The sequence below is a fragment of the Anser brachyrhynchus genome (genome assembly GCF_964034855.1).
Source record: "Anser brachyrhynchus genome assembly, chromosome: 3".
Classification (NCBI taxonomy): Eukaryota; Metazoa; Chordata; class Aves; order Anseriformes; family Anatidae; genus Anser; species Anser brachyrhynchus.
This window is the reverse complement of record NC_137696.1, coordinates 44,069,098-44,093,333: the sequence shown is the minus strand read 5'-3', so window position 1 is coordinate 44,093,333 and position 24,236 is coordinate 44,069,098. Positions and strand designations below refer to the sequence as shown.

At 38.8% G+C, this 24,236-nt stretch overlaps 1 protein-coding gene across 14 annotated transcripts in view; it reads left to right on the top strand.

The window, feature by feature from the left end:
* CHRM3 (cholinergic receptor muscarinic 3) overlaps positions 1 to 23,239 on the top strand; it is a 287,105-nt gene extending 263,866 nt beyond the window's left edge. For 13 of the 14 annotated variants that reach the window (XM_080585121.1, XM_080585117.1, XM_080585122.1 and 10 more), the window contains 2 exons: positions 6,502 to 20,470; positions 22,272 to 23,239. In XM_080585121.1, coding sequence (XP_080441247.1) covers positions 6,502 to 8,323 — 1,822 coding nt within the window. In that variant the 3' untranslated portion in view covers positions 8,324 to 20,470; positions 22,272 to 23,239. The remainder of the gene's footprint in view (positions 1 to 6,501; positions 20,471 to 22,271) is intronic. The other variant, XM_080585123.1, reaches the window with a different exon arrangement.
* Positions 23,240 to 24,236: the final 997 nt, after the last annotated feature.

Genomic DNA, 24,236 nt, shown 5'->3' with positions numbered 1-24,236 from the left:
AAATCTAGCTAATTTTAGTAGGATTAAGCAAAACATCTTTATGGATGAAAAATGGAAGAGATTGAGGTTGCAGTGTTTGTAACGATCACCTTAGAGTAATATGTCTGAATGAGCTTTATTTATATCAAGTTGACAGCTAATTTGTAAAAGATTTAATTTTTCCATATAACAGTATTTGGAAAAGCAACAGAAGTGTTTGTGTATATATCTGCAGATGTATGTGTATATATATATAAACACACATATATATCTGCAGTTATATATATACACATACTCTTGTCACATTTTATATGTGATATATTTATATATATATAGTCTTATGTGCATATTTACATATGCATAAAAGTGTAAGAGTATATCTGTTACTTGTCTGCATCAACTATGAATATGTAAGAGAACTGGCCATGATATTTAGTAATGGGATCAATTTATATGGCTCTGTATTCTCATTTTGCAAAGATGCAAAACTCTATTGAGAATGAAATATCTTAATCATCAGTATAGATAAGTCATTGTAAATCTGAGGTCCTGTTCTCTGGTAATTGCACTGTGCCTCCTGTTATCCCTTGCACATTCTTAAGGAACCTTGTACCGTGCACTACATTAGTTGTAATGATGTGACATCACAAATGTAAAATGATAAACAGCATTATAAATACTTGCATCTTCGTTTTGTTTAAGTTTTAAAAACTCTTGATTGTGTTTGTTGTTGTTGTTGCTATTGTTTTTTAAGTGTGATTTGAAAAATAGTTATATGTAATCTTGGGAGTAATTTCAGGAAAACTTTGAAATGCATATGTATTTTTTATTTCAGCAAACTGTACTTTTGGAACAAACCTAATGTGCTAGGTTAGATAACTGCATTAAGCATTCTAAAGGCTTGGCTTTTTTATTGTAGGAAACAGTTTTGTAATTCACTGCATGGAGTTTCCTTTGTTACTCACCGACTTGAATCACAGAACCACAGAATCATAGAACAGCTCAGGTTGGAAGGGACCTTAAAGACCTCGTTCCAACCCCCTGCCGTGAGTAGGGATGCCACCCACTAGATCAGGTTGCCCAGGGCCTTGTCCAACCTGGTCTTGAACACCTCCGGGAATAGGACATCCACAGCTTCTCCAGGCAACTTGTGTCAGTGCCTCACCACCCTGTGAAAGAAGAATTTCCTCCTAACCTTGTATCTACATCTCCCCTCTTTTAGTTTAAAACCATTCCCCCTTGTCCGATCATTATTTGCCTGAGCAAAAAGTCACTCTCCATCTTTGTTATAAGCCCCCTTTAAGTATTGAAAACCTGTAATGAGGTCACCTTGGAGCCTAACTTAGGGTCCCTGTAATGCCTGAGAGATTTAAAAGTCCAAGTTCCAGCTTTCAGGATTGTACTCGGCAGTAGGGAGCGCAGGGGTGGGTGGCAATCGGCACCTCCTCCTCCTCAGTTACTGGGCTGCCAAGGGCTGCTCAGGCATTCATAGAAACAGTGACTTAGCAAAATTACTTTGCAGCCTGGTGATAGGAGAGCTGACCTGAGAAACAAAGCTTTGGTTCCAGTACATGCTCAGCATCAGAAAGATGCAGCTGAAGTAATGTTTTTCCAGATTCCTTCCTGATGACTCTTTCAAGGCATGGCATTTCTGAAAGGATTTATTGGTTAATTTACATTGAAACTGCATTTCAGTGACTACAATTAATCAGAATTCTCAATTGTTTTAGTGGACTTGATGATAGATAATGCATTTACACGTTAATTTTGCAAAGTTATCTCTATCTTTTATGCGATAGCTCTTTTGAACTTCCAAGGCTAACACTTAAGTATTGAATATGTGAAGTGCTACTGAATTTTGAACTATTTTTATTATTACTTTTTAGTAATACTCTTACTTCTACCGTGGCTTCTTAGGGACACTGTTTTTTATTCTTTGCCCTTTAATGAGTTTCATCTCCTTTATCTCTTTGTCAGCATCTTCTCCCTGGTCCTTTCTCATATATGAGAAGATACCAGCTTGCCTTTTTTATGAAAAAGCAATGTAACAATATCATCATCTAAAGTTATCTTTCAGAATTCTCAGTCAATACTTGACTATGTTGCATGTACCTTGTAGAGTTTTTGCAAGTGTTTGTGTGCGAAGCGTTTGTTTGCTTTCTGGCCTTCACCCCCTGCTGTCCCTCAAGTCAGCAAAGGAAGGTCTGCACCCTATAAAATTAATCCTTTCTGGCTTATATTTGGCAAATATCATAATCCAGCTCTCTCTCGTACTGTTCTAGTTGTGACTTCATCCTATCTGACAGCTGTAGAAAAGATGCCTGCTTCCTAAGTAAAACATTGCAAGAAGGATACTTTTCACCGATCCCGAGTCAAAGATTTCTTTCCCACTGTGCCTAACAACTCTGGCCCATAAACAGTTGGCAAGAACATTGTCAATGCTTGCTTAAGTGTTTCCTGACAAGTGAACTGTGTTTTTATTTTACCCATGCATTGTATGCAGTTAGTTGAACTTTAAGAGTGCTTCTCCATCTCATTCAGAGGAGAATGTTATTGTACCCTGGGTTTCCACATGCCTTCATTTATGCTTTCAGAGTGTGTGTGATCTCCATTTTTCTAGCCATTCTACATGTAAATTAATGTCATCTTTGATCAAGGCAAAGGGGTGAGCGGGTGTGAGTGTGCCGGAGGTGGTGTGAATGAAAATCAAGCGTGTGTTTCTCATCCAGACCTCTGCCTGCCATTTTGCAAATGGCTTTCTGTAGACTTTCATTAGTGTAAGTGGGATGAGTCTGACACCGTGCAGATTTGATTTCTGAAGCTTCTTTGAAGCAGTATGGTAAGGATCAGTGAGGACATGATGCACTGTGTTTGGTGGCCTGAACTACGTCAGCTCTACTATGGTCAGCAGTATATCTTGAGAAAGCAAAGAAAGAAGTATGTTGTGTCCCACAGCTTCTCTAATAGATGGCAAGCACATATAGAAATGGTTTCAGAAAAATTCTTATAGGTCTTCTTGGGAAAAGCAGTCTGATAAGGATGAAGAAAAAAGATGACCATTTAGATATCACATAATAGCAGAGATGGAAGACACCTCAGAGGATGATTCACATGCTGTAGTGTACTTTTTTATCCAATAGCATTTTTCTGTTCCTTGCCTTCAGAGCTTGCCTACAGATAGTCCTTGAAAATGCACATAATGTTGCTCTTTGTTTTAGAAACCTGTTGTCTAATTGCATGTTCTTGTTCATTTTTTTTATACCTATAGATCCATTTTCATGATTTCACCTTCATAACAGCTGTATATCTAAAAATGCTGAAAGCTATGGTAGTAAATACTTGCTTTACGAACTAAACTTTGTTCATAAGCAATGAATAAAATAGTCACCCATTGTGCAATATAAAGCAAATCCTCCTGACTTGACTTTAAAACTGGTAGCCACTTCACTCTGCGTCCTCATGGAAAACTAGAGTTCTTGCAAAGAGAGGTGTTTGGTATTTGAGCAAAGTCATCATGCACTGTGAACTACTTATTCCAATAGCATTTGTATTTTGGTAGCTCCACCAGTTCAAAGCTCAGATTTTCAGTGGTTCCAAGACATAATCGTTCTCATGAATTTCAGTAGAATGTAAAATTTCTGCAGAAAAAATGTAGATGAATGTAAAACGTAACAACTCTTTAGCATGCATTAAACAGATGTGTTTGCTGACACCATCTTTTAATTTATAGGGAGCAGTTTCCCACACAAGTGACAAAGACTTTTTTATAGCTTCTTTGGCAAACGTCTTTCTTGTGCCTTCTTTTCCCTTGTCCTGCTTCATCACTCACATATTTACAGGCATCTTCTGTGGACCACTCTTCCTTACCTACCATGCCCTAAATCCTTTGGAAGACTCCTGCATGAATTATGTATTAGGTACAAATTACGCATTTTTATGCAGCAGATACAAATTCGAGACCAATCTTCAGTGTGTAGAATACTCTCTGTTACGGCATTGTATATTTTACGTTAAGCTGATAGGAGTCATTATTCTGATTGTTTTAAATCCTGTAATAAAAATGCCCGTAAAGTCTGAATCAATTGGGCAGAACAAACGTGTGATAGCCATAAAACCCAGCCAAATGCATATCTAGATAGTTACCTATAATGCAACATTTAACACAGGCAGAGTTACAGACTCCTTATTCGTATCTAGGTTTAGGTTCATACCTCATTTTCTATGAGAAAATCAGAGCTGAAAATGTGGGGAATTCTAATTAGTTTTATACATTTTGCAGAAGGATTAATATTCATTTTTATAATATATATAATCATCATATTATATGATATCTGTGTAATCTTTGCGATTAGTTAAAATGTTGTGCATTTGCTCTAACTTCCTGCTTTTTTTAAACACGTTCTTAAAAACAAATTATACAGGTAGCCTGTTGATAATTATATTGCATAGTTGATACTCTGTTTCATTTTCTCTGTTTCCTTCCTATGGAGCCACTTCAGCTCCTCACAGTCTTCCTTTTCCCAAGCAACAAACAACTAGTGGAAAAACGTACTTTTAAAAAAAAATAAAGTTTTAATTTTTAAATGCATGTTAGGTTATTGTATAGCTTTGTATAAAATACTCCACTGATAGTTAGGGAACAATTAAAATGGCAAAAAATAATGATAATTTTAGAGGAACAGCTTGACAGATTTTGAGAATGTCTTTTTGCCTGAATTTTCATGCAAATGTGCACATTTTCTTTATGAGATCTTTGCAAAGAAAATAAAATTTGGAATGTTCATGTTTTTTGGTAAAATATAATTTTAGTTTCAAACTATGATTTTTTTTAATGTTGTGTTACAGTTTATAAAATTCTTACCTCCTTGTTTTATTGTAATAAATTGCTAGACTTGCTCCAAATTTTCAATATTGGAGATATTCAATATTGGAGATTCTATCAGGAGAAGAGTTACATTTAACCCTGTGGTTTCCCATAGCAATATTTACTGTTATTATGTTGTTATTATGTTCACATCCTGTGTGATATGATGATGAATACATTAAAAGTGGGTTGAATTAGATTAGGAATCATCATTAAACCTTGTCTTTTTATTATTAAAAGAGAAAAGCTAGTATCTCATTAATACTAGGTACCGAAATACGATGGGTTTTTTTGTGTTAGCTATTGTGCATGAATTAAAGAACAAATGGTTGGTCCGTTTACAACATATGTCAAAGGAACTGTACCATTTAAAATCGCATATTGTCTTACGGTTTACTAACAAAATCAAGTACGGTTCAACAGAAAACAAAATTTATAAATTAAAGAACCAAAACCAAAACATCTCTTCTTGGTTAAATATTTTGTGTAGCACCATTGTATTATGTTATGCCTTATTATCTCATGCTTTAATATGTTGAGTCTGGAATGGTTCTTTGTGAGAAAACAAACATTTGTCTTTGAAAGCATATTTTGTTCAACAGTTACCATCAGCGATGGACTTTTGCATCAAAATTCTTGCCGCTTGATGATATAATTGATTTATTACAATGAATCTAGTCAGTTGACCACAGAAGTTAATGAAATAAGGGAAATCTAAATCCCTATTCTGATCGTGTCTTCATTTTACATAAGTACTTGGGGAAAAGGATTAAAGTTTAATTATGAATCCCTTTCATGCTTTTTTTTCATCTTTTCCTAAAGTGTTTAATAATTGCTTTGACATACATCTGCCAAGCACTTTTTCCCAGCTCTAGAGACCATACTTTCAAAAGAAATTTTAACGTGTTGCCCCAAAGACATTTTGAAGTCATTAGATATACAGAATCCCTAGTCCAAGTGTAAAAATGTGCATGCAAAATGAATAGTGGCATGTGCAAAAAGTGCTAATGAGAACTTCTAGTACATTTATCAAATAGCTGAAATGTAGATGAAGAGATCTTTACATTTTAGATTAATATAGGGATATAGTAAGTAGCTTGACACACAGTGAAATGATGCTGACCTTCTATTTCTGTAGTTTAAGGAGACAGAACGATATTTTGTCCATCATTAGCTGTAGCTGGAGGCAGCAGTCTTTGGTGGTGTTCTGCTCGTTCTACAAGAGCTCTGGAGACCAGCATTGACTCAGTCTCAGAGGATTTGTATCTGCATGTGTCTGGCATTTAGTTTTTGAAGGCTCCAAGATAGTCAGCTGTTGAGATGTAGAGTTTGGTGCAGATCCATTAGGGAGCATTTTAATTAAGAGTTAGAGGGCATTTTAATACTATTGCAGGTTGAAATTCTCCTGAGAGTTTGGTTCTGTGACTGAATGTTTTTAAGGAAACGCTTTGCGATTACTACAAAAAGCTTAGATTAATCACAGCTGTACGCTGAGTACTATCTTATATGTGCTTGACTTGGACTGTGTCACAGACTGCTGTGCTTTTAAAGACATCTTTCAAAGTGCTAAAAGGGTTTTTATGAGTACGTGGACTTTTTTTTTATTTACCATCTTCACTCGTTCACTTGGTTTTTGTTTGTTTTTCTCTCCACCCCAGACTATGTCAGAGAGCCACAATGATCATGCACAACACCAGTTCAGCCTCGTCCGTGTTTGGAAATGTGAGCTCCTTCTGGAAGAGAGATTCCCTTGGACCAGGACTACTTGATGAAGCAGCATCGCTCATTGGCAGCTATGATTTCCCTCAGACCACAGAGAGTTTTCCCTTCTCCACTGTGGAATCAGTAAACACATCCCTAAATGTCACGAGCAAAGACCCTCTGGGTGGACATACAGTCTGGCAAGTAGTTTTGATTGCTTTCCTCACTGGGATCCTTGCACTGGTGACCATCATAGGAAACATTCTAGTGATTGTTGCATTTAAGGTTAACAAACAATTGAAAACAGTCAACAACTACTTCTTGTTGAGTCTTGCTTGTGCAGATTTGATCATCGGTATTATTTCCATGAATCTTTTCACCACATACATCATCATGGACCACTGGGCTTTGGGAAACTTGGCCTGCGATCTTTGGCTCTCCATTGACTATGTTGCCAGTAATGCCTCTGTCATGAATCTCCTTGTCATAAGTTTTGACAGGTATTTTTCCATCACTAGGCCACTTACGTACAGAGCCAAACGAACAACTAAAAGGGCTGGAGTGATGATTGGTTTAGCGTGGGTCATCTCTTTTGTTCTTTGGGCCCCTGCCATATTGTTCTGGCAGTATTTTGTTGGGAAGAGGACTGTGCCTCCTAATGAATGTTTTATCCAGTTTTTAAGTGAACCTATCATCACTTTTGGCACTGCCATAGCTGCCTTTTACTTGCCAGTCACCATTATGAGTATTTTGTATTGGCGAATCTACAAGGAGACTGAGAAACGCACCAAAGAGTTAGCAGGGCTACAGGCTTCGGGCAGCGAAGCAGAGGCAGCACGCTTTGTGCACCAGACAGGCAGCTCCCGAAGCTGCAGCAGCTATGAGCTGCAACGGCAGAGCATGAAACGCTCAACCCGAAGGAAATACAGACGCTGCCACTTCTGGCTCACAATGAAGAGCTGGGAACCCAACACGGACCAGGGGGACCAAGAGCACAGCAGCAGTGACAGCTGGAACAACAACGATGCTGCTGCCTCCCTTGAAAATTCAGCCTCCTCCGATGAAGAAGACATTGCTGCAGAGACCAGAGCCATCTATTCGATCGTGCTGAAGCTTCCTGGTCACAGCGCCATCCTCAATTCCACAAAACTGCCATCCTCAGAAGATTTGAATGAGTCAGGGGATGAACTGCAGAAATCCGACACGGAGTCACAGGAAAAGAAATCTAAAAAATTGCACCCTTCCAAAAGCATTCAGGATGGTGGAAGTTTCCAGAAGAGCTTTTCAAAGCTTCCAATTCAGCCAGGGTCAGCAGAGACAGCTACAGCTTCTGATGGCATCTCGTCGGTGACCAAGACATCTGCAGCCCTGCCCTTGTCCTTCAAGGAAGCAACCCTGGCAAAAAAGTTTGCCTTGAAAACCAGAAGTCAGATCACAAAGCGAAAACGAATGTCACTTATCAAAGAAAAGAAAGCGGCACAGACGCTCAGTGCCATTTTGTTTGCCTTCATCATTACCTGGACCCCATATAACATCATGGTTCTGGTGAACACCTTTTGCAGCTGTGTCCCCAAAACTGTCTGGAACCTGGGGTACTGGCTTTGCTACATCAATAGCACGGTGAACCCCGTGTGCTATGCACTGTGTAACAAAACATTCAGAAACACTTTCAAGATGTTACTGCTGTGCCAGTGTGACAAACGAAAACGACGCAAACAGCAGTATCAGCAAAGGCAGTCTGTCATTTTTCATAAGCGGATCCCTAGGGAGGCTTCATAGAATAGTATTTTTAAACACCTTAAAAAATAATGGAGGATGGGACTGGATGGGATGAGATGGAATGGGAAGGGATGGGACAAGATGGGACGGGATGGGATGGGATGGGACAGGACGGGAGGGGACGGGATTGGGATGGGGTGGGAGGGTGGTTCCAGGGTGCTGATTCAAACATTTAAACATCAAGACATGAAAGCAGCAGCCAGGCTTATGTATCCTTTTAATAAATCCACTTTAATATAAAAATCAAGTCTGCATTCAGCAAAAACTAACAAACTTCAGCGTTTTTACTAAGGAACGAAAGACTTAATAAAGTTTTCCTACAAATTTGCAAGAAGCTGTATAGCAATTATAAACCCATTACTGATCTGCCCAGCTCTTTGATTGTAATCAACTCTGGGATCTCAGGTAAGCACATCTAGCTAGCCCAACTCTTCTGTTTCCAAGGAATCCAACAACTTTCAATTCCAGTCACACACAGATGTAGCAAGCTAGCAAAACAGGATTATGAAATTATTTGAGACACTGTATAGGTTGCAAAACTGCTTCTTGTTGTCCAGGTAGAGCTTCCTGTCTACTTCTCTTTTGGTGTATTGTTACTTGTACCCCTGATTGCCAAGTATCTACGTGTGCAGCTCATGTTATATATATGTGTGTGTGAGTGTGCATGTATGCAAAACATACATTCACACCTCTACAATACGCACATACCAGGAAAGAGGTGATCTATTGGTCTAGGTTTTACAGGGCCCCACATCACTGTTGCACGTAAGTGAAATAAAAAAGAATATCAGAAAGTCTTATAAATATTTATCTCATTGTTCACCACCTGAAATTCAGGTTTATCTTTGCAACCAAAACACACTGTCCACATTTCAAATCGAGAGAACCAAAGCATAGCCTGTGAGTCTGACAGTCTACTGAGTTATATATCAGGGCACGTGCCCAGTACAACCTTTGTCTTGAGCACAGTATCTCTCCCCAGAGTGATCACGCCTCTTTTAAGGATATGAAGGTGAAAGGAGTTGAAGATTACCTTGAGGGCTCTGCTCTCAACGTAGGGTGTGGGATGGCAAGAGCCCACACCTGGGCCACCGATCGTCAAAGTTCAGGAGCCAGAAGGATGTGGCCATGAGCAGCAGCCCCATTTCTTGCTCGCCCCCAGGTGATCTTCAGACGCAAAAGTTGTGTGTAAAAGAAATCCTTTATTTTTGTACATGAAGGACACTCACTATAAAGTGTTTCTTTTCCAGAATCTGTTTGAAAAATCATCAGTAGAAGTGTACCTAAATCTGTTTATTGCCAGGTTATTTGGTGTTTCAAAAAATGTGAGTATTGCCAATTTGTAACCTGGTAGTTTTTAATAGAGAAAATTTACAAAGGGCTTTCATATTTATAGCTTAGACATGACCAGTATTTCCTGGTATTTGTGATGTGGTCTGCACCAAACATAGTGTGATTTATAAAAGTCAGAGATCCCCCGGGGAAAGGATTGTACTTTAAACTATTGTTTTAAATCTGATTTAGTTACATGTTGAAAGATAATTTTGTATTCTTCTTTGAACTGACCAAAACTTTTTTATTGCTTAAACTCTTGTTTTGCTGAAAATAAAACAAAACAAATATCTTCTTTTACAAAGGGGCATCAGTGTTGTGAACACAGAACTGATGTAAAAGCTGCTTTTGTATTCAGTGTGAGATGGTGTTTACAGATGATTTGACAACAGTGGAAATATATTAAATGGTGTCTGTGTATCTGAACTATTTAATTTTGTGTTATGTTCATATGGAGAAATATTTATACATACTTCACCAAATGTTTTATTTAATGTTGATAAATATTGCTCTTTGGTCTTCAGCTGTAGTGTCCTTTTAAAGTGATTCATAAAGGTCTGCTTGAGAAATGAATAGAGTATACCTAGCTTTCTTGTCACTAAAACAAATACTCTTGACATACAAATCTTTCTTTTGTATGAGTTGTTTAAAGTGTCTACCTAAAAGTAAGCTTGTAAATGATATTGTAAGTCTACTTCAAGTACAAGTTCAATATAAAACAAGAAAAAAAGTTAAAGCTTCATCTATATGTCATGAGTGCATTTTGAGATAAAGATACCCAGATTTGGTTTACCAGTTTGGTAGACACATAAAGCCAAAGACTTGCAAGGCACCCACACTGCAAAGAAAATGAAAGACCTTTAGTTATAGAAAGAAGCATATATTTGAAATATATTCATTACTCAAGTTGACCTAACTAATCTTTTAACATTTAAATATATACCTATATCTATATATATTGCCATATTATTATCTTCTGGTATTTAGAGTAGTGCTGTGCCCCTAATACACAAAATGTGAGAGCATGTAAGGAAGCCAGAGTTCATCAGGGGGATTTATGGTATATTAGTATTGATTTTACAATGGGAAACTATTAATTTTTAATGAAGTAAAGCTTCTTTGAAAGCGGCTGTCACCACTGTTTACATAATAGGAAGACTTAAACCCTTGGACTCTTATAAGAGAGAAATAAACAACCTGTCTTTTGATGTGTGAACAGGCTTTAAAATGTTATTGCAGGCATCATAAATTGTGTATGTATACACGTAGCACAGATCAATTTTGTTATTATTTATTTAATGGAATATGCACTATAAAATATTAAGAATTTGGCTGTTGCAAGTACAGTGGGGATCAAATTAATTTGTATCCTATATGTCTACAAGTTTGCATTAAACCCATGCGCACACACACAAATTGTAACTATAGGCACGAGAGGATGTATTATTTATGAACATAGGCACACGCACATGCTAGGTTTCAGAAGAAGAACAATGCAAGACCCAAAGATACAATCTGACACAGGCCTACTTTTAAAAGGTAGAAATTATGTAAAATTGCATCTGTTTACAGGAAAATTAAGTCAGAAACATGATAGAAAGCGTCAATCTGAGGGCAAACAGCTCAGTCCCATAACCATTCCTCACATGAAAAGCTGGCTTTCAGAGACCAGGCATCATCCCCATTAGCTGCAATAATACAAGATTAGATTCCATATGAAGAGGATAAAAATATCAGAGGAGATAGCCAGACAGGAGCCACTGGATTGTCTGCAGCAGGCTTTGTAGAATAGACTCCAATCACTGTCAACCACCAAACAGCTCTAAGACAACAAAATCTATTGTTATATGGATGCAAAATTGTATGACAGTTTATTGCTTCCATACCAGTAGAGGCTGTGAGATCTCTCTCTGATCCAGAGATCAAAAGACAGGTGTCGTGGTGCAATAAGTGCTTTATCCTACCACAGCAAAACACGCTTCCTAGAATTTAATCTGCAGAACAGTTGGTCGCTGTTCTAAAGTTAAACAAGTACAGAAAAGCCTGAGCAGTTCCTCAGGTTTGAACACCTGGATCTATATAGGCTGAACAATAAGTGACCTGCAGAGATGTGCAGTTTTGTGAGGATACCCACGCCAATGTTGTGAGGCAGCTGATGACCTTCCTCAATTATGTACAATTCCATTTTCTTATTTGGTTGTCTTGATTTTTATTTCCTTACTTATTCTGTAAGAATATCCTGAAACATCTCGGCTCAGTATCAACCTTGTGTATATAACAAGTGAATGGAACTCTTCCAGTACGCTCAGTTTGCCTGCATGGAATACAAACATCAAAAGAAAAAGGATTTTTTTGTCTTTTTTTTCCTGGTCGTCAGCATCAGTAATTTTGAATTTATGGACATCATCATGCTACTACATATACAGTAGGGATAGTTATGGAGCATCATGCTAAGCCACTTCGAAACTGCATTTCACTTGCCCCCTTGATTATCTGATTACCTAGGCACCCCCATTCAAATGCATTGTTGAGGTTCCTAAATCTCATTCTCCCCAGAATGTTTTCTGGATTCTTTTCGTAAAATGTTTTCCAAGCCTGTCTTGGTATCAGACTTTATTCCCTTTCAAAAAATCTTCATGCCAAGTTAAACTGCTCCAAGGGCATATTACTAGTGTTGAGGTCTAGTACTTTCTTTTCTGAGGGTCTATAAGACTTACCAAGAGGAATTGGAGCAGGATCCTTTATATATATATATATATATTCCTTTTGTGTCTTAGGTGTTTACCCATACTTTCTTCTGGGAGCAGGTCGAAATGGTATATATTTGTAGATTGCTTTCTGTTAACCCAGAGGTTATGTACAAATGTCTGCTGGAGTTGCAGTGTTTGATGATGGCTGTCTTTTCTGTCCCTGAACTGGGCTCCCAGAATACCCAAGCACTTCTATTGGGAAGCTTAGCTAGATCTTATATGACATTCAGGTTTTCAGAGAATTAAAAGTTTTATTTAACTAGGATTCTCTTCCTTGTACCAGGCATAGATCATTTGTTGATTCTGCACTTCTCTATTTCTGTAGAAAAATGGTGGGAAAATACTAACTTGTAAAGTCTGTTATTTGGGCATTTTTGTATTTCAGCTTTTAGGATGAGCATACATAGGGTAGCTAATTTGATTGTGCTGTTTGTTGGAAACAAGTTGATATGAATAGGAGTGTTTGGAGCTGTTATTTTCCACACTGTTTATTCCATTGCATACCCCGTGGCACCACAATTGACTGAGCTTGATCATCACAGTATTTGATGTCACTGATAGGTCTTCACAGTCCTAACTGGCAAATTTATTTACTGTGCCATTCTGGTATCCAGGACTTTGTTTACTTTTCACCACTCCCATGGCGTCTTAAATACATATATTATAACATAGATTGTCTTTTTTTTTTTTATCCTCAAGAAAGGTTGTTCTGGTTATTTACAGATACACTCCTACATGTGCTTGAAGGTTGTTCAATTAATTTTAAATACTAAAAAGACCAGAGAAGATTTAGTTAACCTTGACAGAGATCATTTTCATAGTTTATTCCAATGTGTATCAAGTGGCATGCATTTTGTACCTATGCATCTCTATGCACTTTGCATATCTCAGAAGGGTAACGTTATGTATGACACAGTACTATATATGTGCACACAGAGAGAGGCACACACATCTACAGATATACTTTATGGAAGTGTATACAAAGTTATGCTGACACTGTCAGCCACAGTGAACATTGCCTTTGATGCCTGATCAGTTGTAACCGGACAGTTTAGGTCTGCTCTGCTTAGCTGCAAGAAAAGTTTTCACATCTTTCCTGAGTGCTTATTTTTCAAAATGCCTTGTCCTTATTTCTGAACGTGCTGTTTTTAGTGTATTGTGCTGGCTCTTTGGACATTACCCAAAATTTAGAAGTGCATGACACGCTGAGCTTTTGCACCAATACTGTATTAGGTTCAACTCCATTAGCTTAACCAAAACCAATCTGGCTTCACCAAATATGAAGATGGCCTCTGGTTCTAAGGGTGGATTCTGCCTAAGTTCACCAAAGAGAAATAGGGGTCCCAAACTCCTGCAATCATGCAAACATCACAGTCAGTTTCTCTGTTTGGGTACATGAATGCAGGCACTATTAAAGCAGTTTGAGGTGAAAGTGGCAAATGCATAAAAGGAAAAAAAAAAAAAAGCAAGCCACCACTGCAATTTGCTTAAGATAACAAGAACAGCATCCCTCGCATTAGAAATGAGAGGAAAAAAGTAAAAAAGTATCATCCTTCCCCACTCCATGCTATTGCTCTGCCCTTTCTGTTGTATGGAATAGTACTTTTCATTTGCTAGTCCCACAGGTGGAATTGTGAGATTTAAAAAAAAAAAAAAATGCTTGTTTGTGTGGTAGGACTTCAAAATACACAGTGTAGGTATATCTAGGCCATTCGTCCTTTTCTGTTTTTGTAAGTAATAAATCCTTGACTCAGTTTAACTGGGACATATGATGCTGACCTCAGGGAAGGTCTTATGAAAATGGTGATAAAATAGCTGATCTCTGGTGAGAAGAGCTAACTTGTTTACAAGCTAGTGAAGCTATACTATGTATTTAACTTGGCAGTAAGCTTGGAAAAAGAACAAGGCATTTAAAGTTTTTACAGATGTGCACATCCTCTCTGCATAGGGGTGAATAAACACATGCAAACAATGGCCAGAAAAGTTCAGTGTGTGAATGACTCTGGGAGCCAAGAGCACGCATTACCAACAGCCACACTTCTGGCATAGCAGCCTCATACCCCACTCAAACATCTGTGAAACCTTATTATAGGGCTAAATAATTGGCATTCGAAGTAAAATGTGGTTTATTTGTCTGTGTGTTTGTGCATGCACATATATGCATTTTCCAGGAATTTTACAGGAAATCCTTGCTCTCTCCAAGACAAAAATTTAGTGCTGTATCTGGAATGAAAGAGTGCCTGAAGTGCTCCAATGATTAATACTTGGCCATAGCTAATAATTAGATAAGCACATGACAGTGTACAGAGAGAACTTTTAAAATTTCTTTTTCAAATCTTCATAGGAGCATAGTTAAATTCCCTAAAATACCCAAAAGATCTGAAAACTTTTATACTGTCATGGAAATAAAGTCTCTGGATAAGAAGCTGATTTCTTGTTGGGCTTCAAATTATCCAGTCCTCTTGAGAATATTTTTCTTCTGGATTGAAATCTCTGGGTTAACAAAGCAACCATGGTCACTCCTCAAATGTGATCTAGCCTAGAGGTGTCAAAGTGATGAGGAAATGGCCTTCATTATTTTGTGGTTAACAAGGCCACTTTGAGAATAGTTATCATTGTGGCACAGGCCAGCACCACAGCATGATTTAAGATAAAAGTCAATTTACTATGAACCCTGTATTGTGTGGATATATCACAAGAAATAGACTTATGTGGTATTTCCTGATGCTCAGTAATTTTTCTCCATTCATTATTTTCACTTTTCATAGTGATTCAGTCCCCTCCAGCTGTACATACGTATTCAACACTCTCTTCCATCATTGTAGAAGTATGCCATTTTTAGCGCCTACAAAATCATATTAATTTCCCTTCCCTTCCCTTCCCTTCCCTTCCCTTCCCTTCCCTTCCCTTCCCTTCCCTTCCCTTCCCTTCCCTTCCCTTCCCTTCCCTTCCCTTCCCTTCGAAGGGAAATATTGAGTAGGATTACATATTCACTGCTGCTCTCAGAAGCAAAATGCCTAGGGAAAGATCATTGGAATCAGTACACCCAATGCATGAAAGTGCCTATTCAGAAGTTAAAGGTTAAAAAAGCATGAATTCTATTGCTCATTGCTTTCTAAAAGAACTAAGAAAATACTAAATACAATGTGATGTTTTGCAGTTGTAGGCTGTAGAATTTGTAAGTGTTCAATGAAGGAGATACAGGTTTTTTCACATAAATTGTCCCTGGGTTTCCAGAGGTGTCCCCTTACCCAGTTTGCTCCTGCCCCAGTCATGCCTGTGTCACTTTGGTTCCCAGGATTTGTGCCCTTCTTCCCTTCCAAAGACCAAAAAAAGTCACTGGGCTTTTGTCTAGTGTGAAGCTGGAAATGAGCTCCTGGTGCTTGCACCCTGCTGGGGGAAGGGTGTGGGCCACGGAAGTCAAGACAAGTTGTTACAAAAAAGAGTCATAAGCTTCCTGCTTCGACTTGGAGATACCGAGTATTTTTGTGATAGAAGTAGAAATAACATTACAGGAATCTGATGAATATACTCATGTGTTTCCTGATGTGCATTTGTGTTCCTATTAATTGAAAGATTTCTGTGCTGTTCTTCTGATTTAGGATCAAAACTAGTTCCAGAGACATTATCTGAATATGTATATATTTAAAGCTTTAATATTTAAAATAAATTTATATTCTTCTTGTTCTTTCCGAATTTGAAATACAGGGGCGGATTACATGCGATAAATGAGCACCTCAGAAGCCTCTTCCATAAAAAGGGTTCTGTAATTTTACCCCTTATCAGACCCTGCTTTTCTTCAGCCAAAAGTATGATGACCAGTAAGATGAACCAGTAAGATGATTCCAGTAAGATGAACTTACTGGAAACAGATGAAATGACCAGAAAGCAGTAAAAGTGAGAGCCTCACCTTCTGCTACATAAACAGGCAGTGCTTGCGTAGTCACTCAAAGTCTGGTATCTACTGAGCTAGTAGTAGCCATCCATTCAGATACTATCCAAACACAAATATTGGTTAAATTATTGGCCAGGTTGCTCTGCTTTTGCTAACAGGTTCTGTACTGCATAGCAATTCACCTGCTGACTTTTAAATAAAGTTCTGTGTCTAGGGAAACTGTTAGAAAGAATAATTGGTCTTAAGTCATACTGATGGCATTTTGCAAAACACCAATACATTAATGGGGAAAGTAGAGGTGGATAATGACAGAGAGGTATTGTTTGCAATTGTTTTCCTCAGTAGCAACATTTTGGAGTAACCTTTCCTCCTTCAATTAAATAAAGACAAAGTTAAAAGAAAATACCCAGAGACTGACTTAAATACTGTTGTAGGCATTCTCCCCTCTGGAATCACTGCCAGCACGGCAGTCCTTAGGACAGAGGGTGAGTGGCTGCGTGGTGGTAGACAAATGAATACATTGGCCCTGGCTGAATGTCTAATGAACTCTCACATTCCTCCTTTAACCACGTGGGTATTAGCCCAAAATGTGCTGTACAAACTTGGTGCCCACTGAACTCCCACTGTGGAACATTGTGTTCTTAAGGGATTTTTTCGTTTTTTTTTTTTTTTTTCTTTTTTATCCCTTCATATAAAGCTAATCAGGTGGCACCTTCCCATGTGGAACTTTCCTTGCAAATGTATTATTATTGTAATCTACAAATGCCTTTTACCCTGTATGCTCCTGATAACAGTTGCATTAGTATAAGCTGATAAAGTCATTTCTTTAGTTGCTGCTCATGGAGAGGCTTGCTAGTTAAGATAAAAAGTAAATGATGTGATATAAGAGTCATATCTGATTGTACAGTGCATTGTCTGCCAAGCAGTTGGTGATGTAAGGTTTACATAACCAGTAGATGTTGGTTGAACTTTTGAAATATATTTACGTGTGCTTTTTTCCCCTCTGAATCCAACAGAGAGGCAGAATACTGAACAAGCAATCAAGAAAAATGTAACGTTAAAGTAATTTGAGATTACTGCAAGAGCAGTAAATGATCTAGAAACAGTGCTTTGAAGTCTTCATCGAGTACATCCTTTCCTTCGGTGAAACTGTTACTCCCCTCCATCTGGGAGGCCTCTGTGCAGACGTAGGTTTGTAGGAGGGAATGTGGACTCCGTCTATGCACAGCGGTGTTTTCTGGCTGCTGTCAGTTCACTTATGTTGCAGTCGGTTGCTCAGAGAAACTGCTCTGTGCTCTGGCAGCAGCCATGGCCACCGGCCTTTGCTGGGGTCTAACCCAAGCCCAGTGCCAGCTCACGGTCAGGCCCCCACCATGCTCCCAAAGCCCCTTTCTGCCCCGTGCCACACTTTGCGGCCACCTACACACACCCCAGGCCTCCTCCCAGTCCTCCTGTGCCCTGTTCTGAGCTGGACACCAGCCTGCGGCCAAATTCCCTGGGAGGGCACAAGCGAGGCCCAGCAAGGCCTCAGCAGCCCCGGGCCTGCCACCGGCCCCTTTCGTCCCACCGGCTGCCAGGCTGTGCACTCCCACAGCACAGACCGCGGCTTCTGAAACCATTTCCAGCTCCATTGTGAGCCGCATTGCCCGTTACTGCCAGCAGCAGTGTTAGAGGAAAATGGAAATGAGGAATTGCTTATCTCTGGCCCATTTTTTACTTTTTTTTTTTTTTTCCCTTTGAGATGATGTATGTATAATGCCTATTTGTTTGGGGGAAAGACCGCAGGCTACAGACGCAACATTTTGATAGATATTTTAACATATTCAGAGAAGGGAAAATTCAGTCACACAAATAGATATCTTGGATTTTTTTCCTCTTACTAAATTCATCGCAGAAAATTTAAGACTCACCTCTGGCTGCACAAGTGTCTTCCTGCACTTTAGATAGTTGAGCAATTTTCCCACGTGCCAGTTTGTTCAGGTTTCTTCCTTCATCTGTATCCTCACTAATGTTTTTTTGAGTTAGTGAGCTTTTGCCCTTTTGATGGTGCATGGAGTCTGTTTGCACCAGCTTTGTATTAACTACAGTATCCTAGTTATCAGGAGCAATCTATCTGTGGTATGACCCTCCTCTACCTTATTTTATGGCTTGAATTAGACCTTCAGCATTCTGAATTATCACACGCTCACAGACAAGGGCATTTGTCCAGCGTTTTTAATCTTCATAAAATTTAGTGAAATAATCAAGTACATATAATTGAGCTGTTCGAAATACCAGTCCAAAATCCACCCTATTATTTTAAAGTACCATATCAAATATACTTTCCTATTTGTCGTGGAAGCAAATATCTCAGTGCGTAGCCAAGATTAGCTATGTAGCCTGTAATGAGATCTAATACAAAACAGATATTCTTCAAATATTTCATTAAATAATGTGACCTAATTCATCCTGGCTGAACAGACTTAGTTTAGCCCAATCCTGCTGTTAATCTTTCTTCAAAATTCTCATTAGCATCAATGGAAATTTTAGCAAGAGGAGATAAATCAGTCTCTTTTTATAGGGCAGATAAATAATGCTTTGGTTTTGTATTTCTTGTTAATAAATGTAATCAAATTACATAAAATATAAACACTCAAAGCCTGTTCTGTGCCCTCAGGGAACCCCTTTCACTATCCCAGTGCAGTAAAGCTGCATATAGCAGGAGATATTCCACTAAGACAGTTAAAAATATATGGGTGTATAAGACTAAACAGCTTAAAAAATCATACTGTAAATGATGTGATTGAGTGAAATTGTATGTATATTTTTCAAGTCTTCAGAATAGTTGAAGTTTTAACTTATTCCAAATTTTTAAGTTGAAATCTATTCATATTTGGAAATTTTGTACAACCTTGTAAAGTTAAATACTATGTCACTGTAATTTATTTTTGTTGTCATATATTGACATATGCTCATTTATATATGAAGTGTACTGTTTATCAATTGCTTCTAAGGCAGCAATAAAAACATGAAAGTTGTTCTCATTCTCCTGTCACAGCTGTTATTTATCTCAAGTATATTTTTTGACTTTACATCAATACATTCAATTTATTTCACCAGAAAAAAAAAATAGCGTATTGTTTTTAACTATGTCTTCCCATGCCCAGTTGATACACAGGCAAATCTTGCCTGTGCAGCTGAAAGTGTTCAGGGAATACACTGTAAAGAAGCCCCTGAGAAGAGATTGCCACTTCAGTGCATCACCCCAAGAGGGTCTCAGGATGCAAATGGGAACAAACAGTCCCAGCTGTGTCTCTTTTCCTATCAAATCTGCTTTTACTTTTCAACTGAAAAGTTTCCACATCATTCCACAGAGTTCTTTTAGGCTCTGTAAAGCTCTGGGCATTCAGACCTCTTGTGAAAATGAGCACGGGTAGAAGCAACAGAGGGCCGTACAAAATCAGTCCCACCACTGAGACTTGGTTCAGTACCATAGCTCTTCTCCAGTTTCACTTCATCTTGGAAGAAATGCTTTATAAGAACTGCTCCTCCTGCCACCCTCACACATGGTGTGATGCTCTGGCCAGCTCCCAGCCAGGTGGGGCGGTTGCATCAGCCCTGCTTGGCTTGACCTCCCAGAGCCTGGCTGGGTAGCAGAGGGCACACGTGCTTCCCGTATGTCAAGGAGCTCTTGTTGCTAAGACAGTTGTTTGCTTTCTATAGCTGCTACACAGGTGGACTGTTTTCTTGCTGGGTGTCATTTAGTCTCTGTTTGTGACATGGGCCTTTCTTTTTGACCACTACCAAACTGCACCTGTCCAGGATGGACAAATCATACCATCACCTTCCAGAAAGGGATGCAAGCTGGGGATCACAGAACAACTCCCACAGCTGCAGCACAGCTGGATGTGCTGAGCAGCACAGGTCACCACTCCCCCGGCCCTGCTCAGCTGATGTTCAGGTGCTCTGTGGTGATCTGCTTGTGCACAGGCCCCAGGCTGAGAAGGGTGACAATATGTGTGAGCAACTAATTACTGCTGGTCACCTGAAAGCACTCCCCACCTTGATTAGGAACACCTTCTCAGTAATACAAATTAACCTAGCCCATCTTTCATTGGAAGACAGCTCAAAGAAAAGCTGATGGAGCTAATAGAAGCATCAGCTGAGAGGTGCAGGCTGCTGCTATTTTTAGTAAGTCTGAAACCCTGTTACAGTGTTTTATATGGCTGAGAGGGAGCGGGAGATTTGCTTGGCCTAGGTGTGCAGCATGGTCTGGGTCAAGGTCTGGTCACTGGGCTCCCAGCAATACAAGCCCTGTATCTTGGAAACTCTTAAGAATTATCAGTGTGGCATTCAAACATCATTTTCCTCAGGTATGGTGATGGTACTAATAGCTATAGACTATAATCCTGGACTAGGGTTTTAAAGATGCTTTGAAGTAACTTTGGACTGGAACTAAAGAGAACTCTTGGGGCAGGCACCTCTGAATAGTGTAATTGAGCTCCAGCCTAGAAGGCCTGATGTAACTTCTTAATCACTATTCATTCCTAACTTTCTGAATGCCCTCAACCTTCCTTTCAATGCAAAAGGCTCTGTACTGTGCTCCTTATAAATATAATTTAACCTGTTTTATTAAATAAAACTATATGCCATTGCTGTAATTTGTAAATAGAACAATGTTTGTCACTTTGACAGCTAAGTGCATCTGCGTGATACAAGAAGAAATTGTAAAAGCACAAATCCTTTTCTTTAGCTAGTGAGTGGTTTCCCAGTGATGCTTTCAAAATAAGAAATTTGATTCTGCTTTATTGTGTAAGTATTTCCCATATACTGCGTGTTTCAGCACTTGTCAGCCAGCTGATACAGCCCGTCATAGCTCTTTGGGTGTGCTACATAGTCACCTATGATGCCATGAAATAGTAAGGCAGTGGGCAAGCATGGGAAATAGCTGGCTTATTGAAAATGTTTCCCAGCAATCTTTATTTGTGTCAAAGAAAAAGTAATAATGCTCCTAATGCTGCTCAAACAGAACTCAGTCTATTCCTCCCTCAAAGTTTTCACCCACTTAACTGCAGTTACTTTAGCAAGGATTTACACTGTTGCTTAACTAAGCAGACCTGTGGCTCTGAAATATGATAGATCATTATCTTTTTGTAGCTATAAAGTATTGTTATTTGACAGATTTTTAAATGGCTTAAATTACAGCATGCTTATCTCAGAGAATGGAAAAAAATGTTCTTTTCTCCAAAATGTCTATCAGGAATACTGAGCAAGAGCAGTACTGAAGTCTCTAATTAATATGACACAATCAAAAGTTCAACTTTACTTTCAGGTGCTTCTAGCAGTTTTAAGGCTTTATCATCCAAATTGTAGCCAGTGTGAAAGATAACTACCTTAAAGTATGGTCTGGCTGTTCACATGCAAAACAAACAAGAAGCGATCTTGCAGATAATGAACGGTCATTACCTTCAGGTTACTTTAACAGCGGGTATTTAATAATTATGTTATCAAGTTTTAGAAAATAGGGATGTGCTTGCCTTTCCTCTCCTGTCTTTAACAATGAAGTGCTAGACACTGTAGAAACACCATTTTATTTTTTTTTCAGTACAAGTAGATGCTGGTCTGCAAAGCTTATGAAGGTCTTTGCCAAATACATTTTTCTCTTGACATATGTGGTGACTGAGGGCAGGGCAGAAGCCCCCAGACACAAATCCAGCCCATACAAAGCCTTTGTATGTGGCTTTCACCACGGCAGTACTCCCTGGGGAAACTAAGCAGTGGAAAGAGGAGAAAAAAGGAGATGTGGATATTACTGTTAATAAGAGAGATCTGCTGACCACAGACAAGATAGAGAAGGATGATGTGGAGCAATTATGTGCTTTCATGAGTAATTATGGTTTTATTATGGATATCCATGATTACTGTATGCAATACATAAATGCGGCTGAGCACACTGCCTCTCTTTTTGTTTTGTTTTTGTTTTGTTTTGAAGCTATGCACTTCTTGCCAACATCTTCCCCTCTGAGGATAAGCATCAGCACTTTGTTGGGGAGGGTAGAACATAGAAAAGACCATGAATGGAAGAAAACAACCTTCATCTTGTCATCAGTTCTTGGAATTTTCTCATAATTTCCACTCTGGATGGCTTGACTTCTGTCAACACAGGGTGGTATAAAAATGCCCCAGAAAGGTTATTGTTAACCTTGTTGTGAGTGCCTTTTCCATAGTAAGCCAACTGTTTTCCCCCACAAAGAACAGGCCTTCCTTCTTAGGCCAACTTCCTAGCTGCCACTGAGCAGTGTCTGGAAAACCGGCCAGGCTCAGCAGGCAGATCTAACAGTTAATGGCTGTTACTGTCAGGAGACTTGGTCAGAGTTATCTGACTGCCAGATCTTCTAATCTGCCTGCGATCACCGTCTTAAAGAATTCCTTGTTATTGCAGTTGTTGAAGGCCTGGCTTCTGGCTGTTATTACCCAGTAGCCCAATACATGACTTTGCTGGCCACGGAATGTCTAAACCAAAGGATTAGACAAATTCTGGGCAAGTTGTACTTGCTATCATCATTATCTATCTTGGTGAAGTCACAGGAACAAGGACAAAAGTCTTTTTTAAACACAGAATGTTATATGCTGACTGAACCAAAGGGGAAAAACATGAAATTTTCACTGAAATTGATTAATCTGGAGAAGTTTTGATTTCTTTCTCACTTTATGAACAAGCTTGGGAAGACTCTCCATGGAATAAAAAGCTGTTTTCCAGCTAGAACAGTGACTCCAAGCAGCAAGGCGATATTACAGCCTGAAACCCAGAAGGCATGATGCTTTGATGCACTGAGACACGTCAGCTGGCACATAGTGCACAAAGAACAGAAGTTTCTGGATGCCAATGATTTCATGTTATATCTACATATTCCTATATGTCAATCTTTATCTCACTACATATTAAAACCACATGTTCCTACTACTGACCTCAGACTTTTTCTTTTTATACGAAGAAAACTGTGGGAGAGCAGAAGCTACGAACTTGCCTACATGTACTTTTAAGTAACTGATTCTCTTTGTTAATGAAGGTGGTAAAAGCTGTTAAAGTGCAAAAAGAAAAGTGTTTTCACATGATCTCATAGAACAATTACCTTAGTCTGTTTCCTGTTGTATTTTATATTGTTTTATATTAATATATAATATATAATTTATATTAATATGTTTTATATTAATATGTAATTTAATAATGCCAAAATCAAGAATTCTCCAAGGAGAGGAGGTAGGTGATAAACAATTTAATCCTATGTTTAGGATTGCAGCAAGGATTTTAGAGCTTCAGCTCGTGTTGGAGAGAGTGCCAGTAACTGTGGGTGACACAAGCATTGGTTCCTTCTGTTACCAATAAGCAAAGCTTGAAGATCACTGAATCAAACAGCTTAGCTGGTTACAGAAGATGCTGTCTGGGCCTGTGATATAGTCATTGCACACAAGTCAGCTGCAACTAAAATCCCCAAGGATGTTCTATGCACTGAGTATGTGATGTGATATTCAGTGATACAATATGCATCTGCTGATAAAAGGGGAAGTTATTTTATATTTTAGGTGAGCTTCATCAGCCTCTTGCAGAATGACTCATCTAATGCTGACATCTAATAGAGGCCAGACAATTCCCTCATGAAAGAGGCTATTTGTCTCAATTGACTAAAGAGGCAGCTCTACAACAAGCTCAGATTAATATCTCTACTGGAGATATTTCAAGTTGAAAGTCAGGATTCAACTTACCATCTGCTCTTAGGGGGAGGAAATCACCACATGCATAAAATGAGAGCATTTTACTATCGGTTTGTGTTCTTAGATTGCAGTTGCCAATAAAGCATGGACACAGTAAGCCAGGCACACTGCAGAGCAGTGGTGACTCGCACTCTGTTCCAGGCAAGCTCTAGTTTGAAAGCTAGGTGGATTCATTCATGTCTCA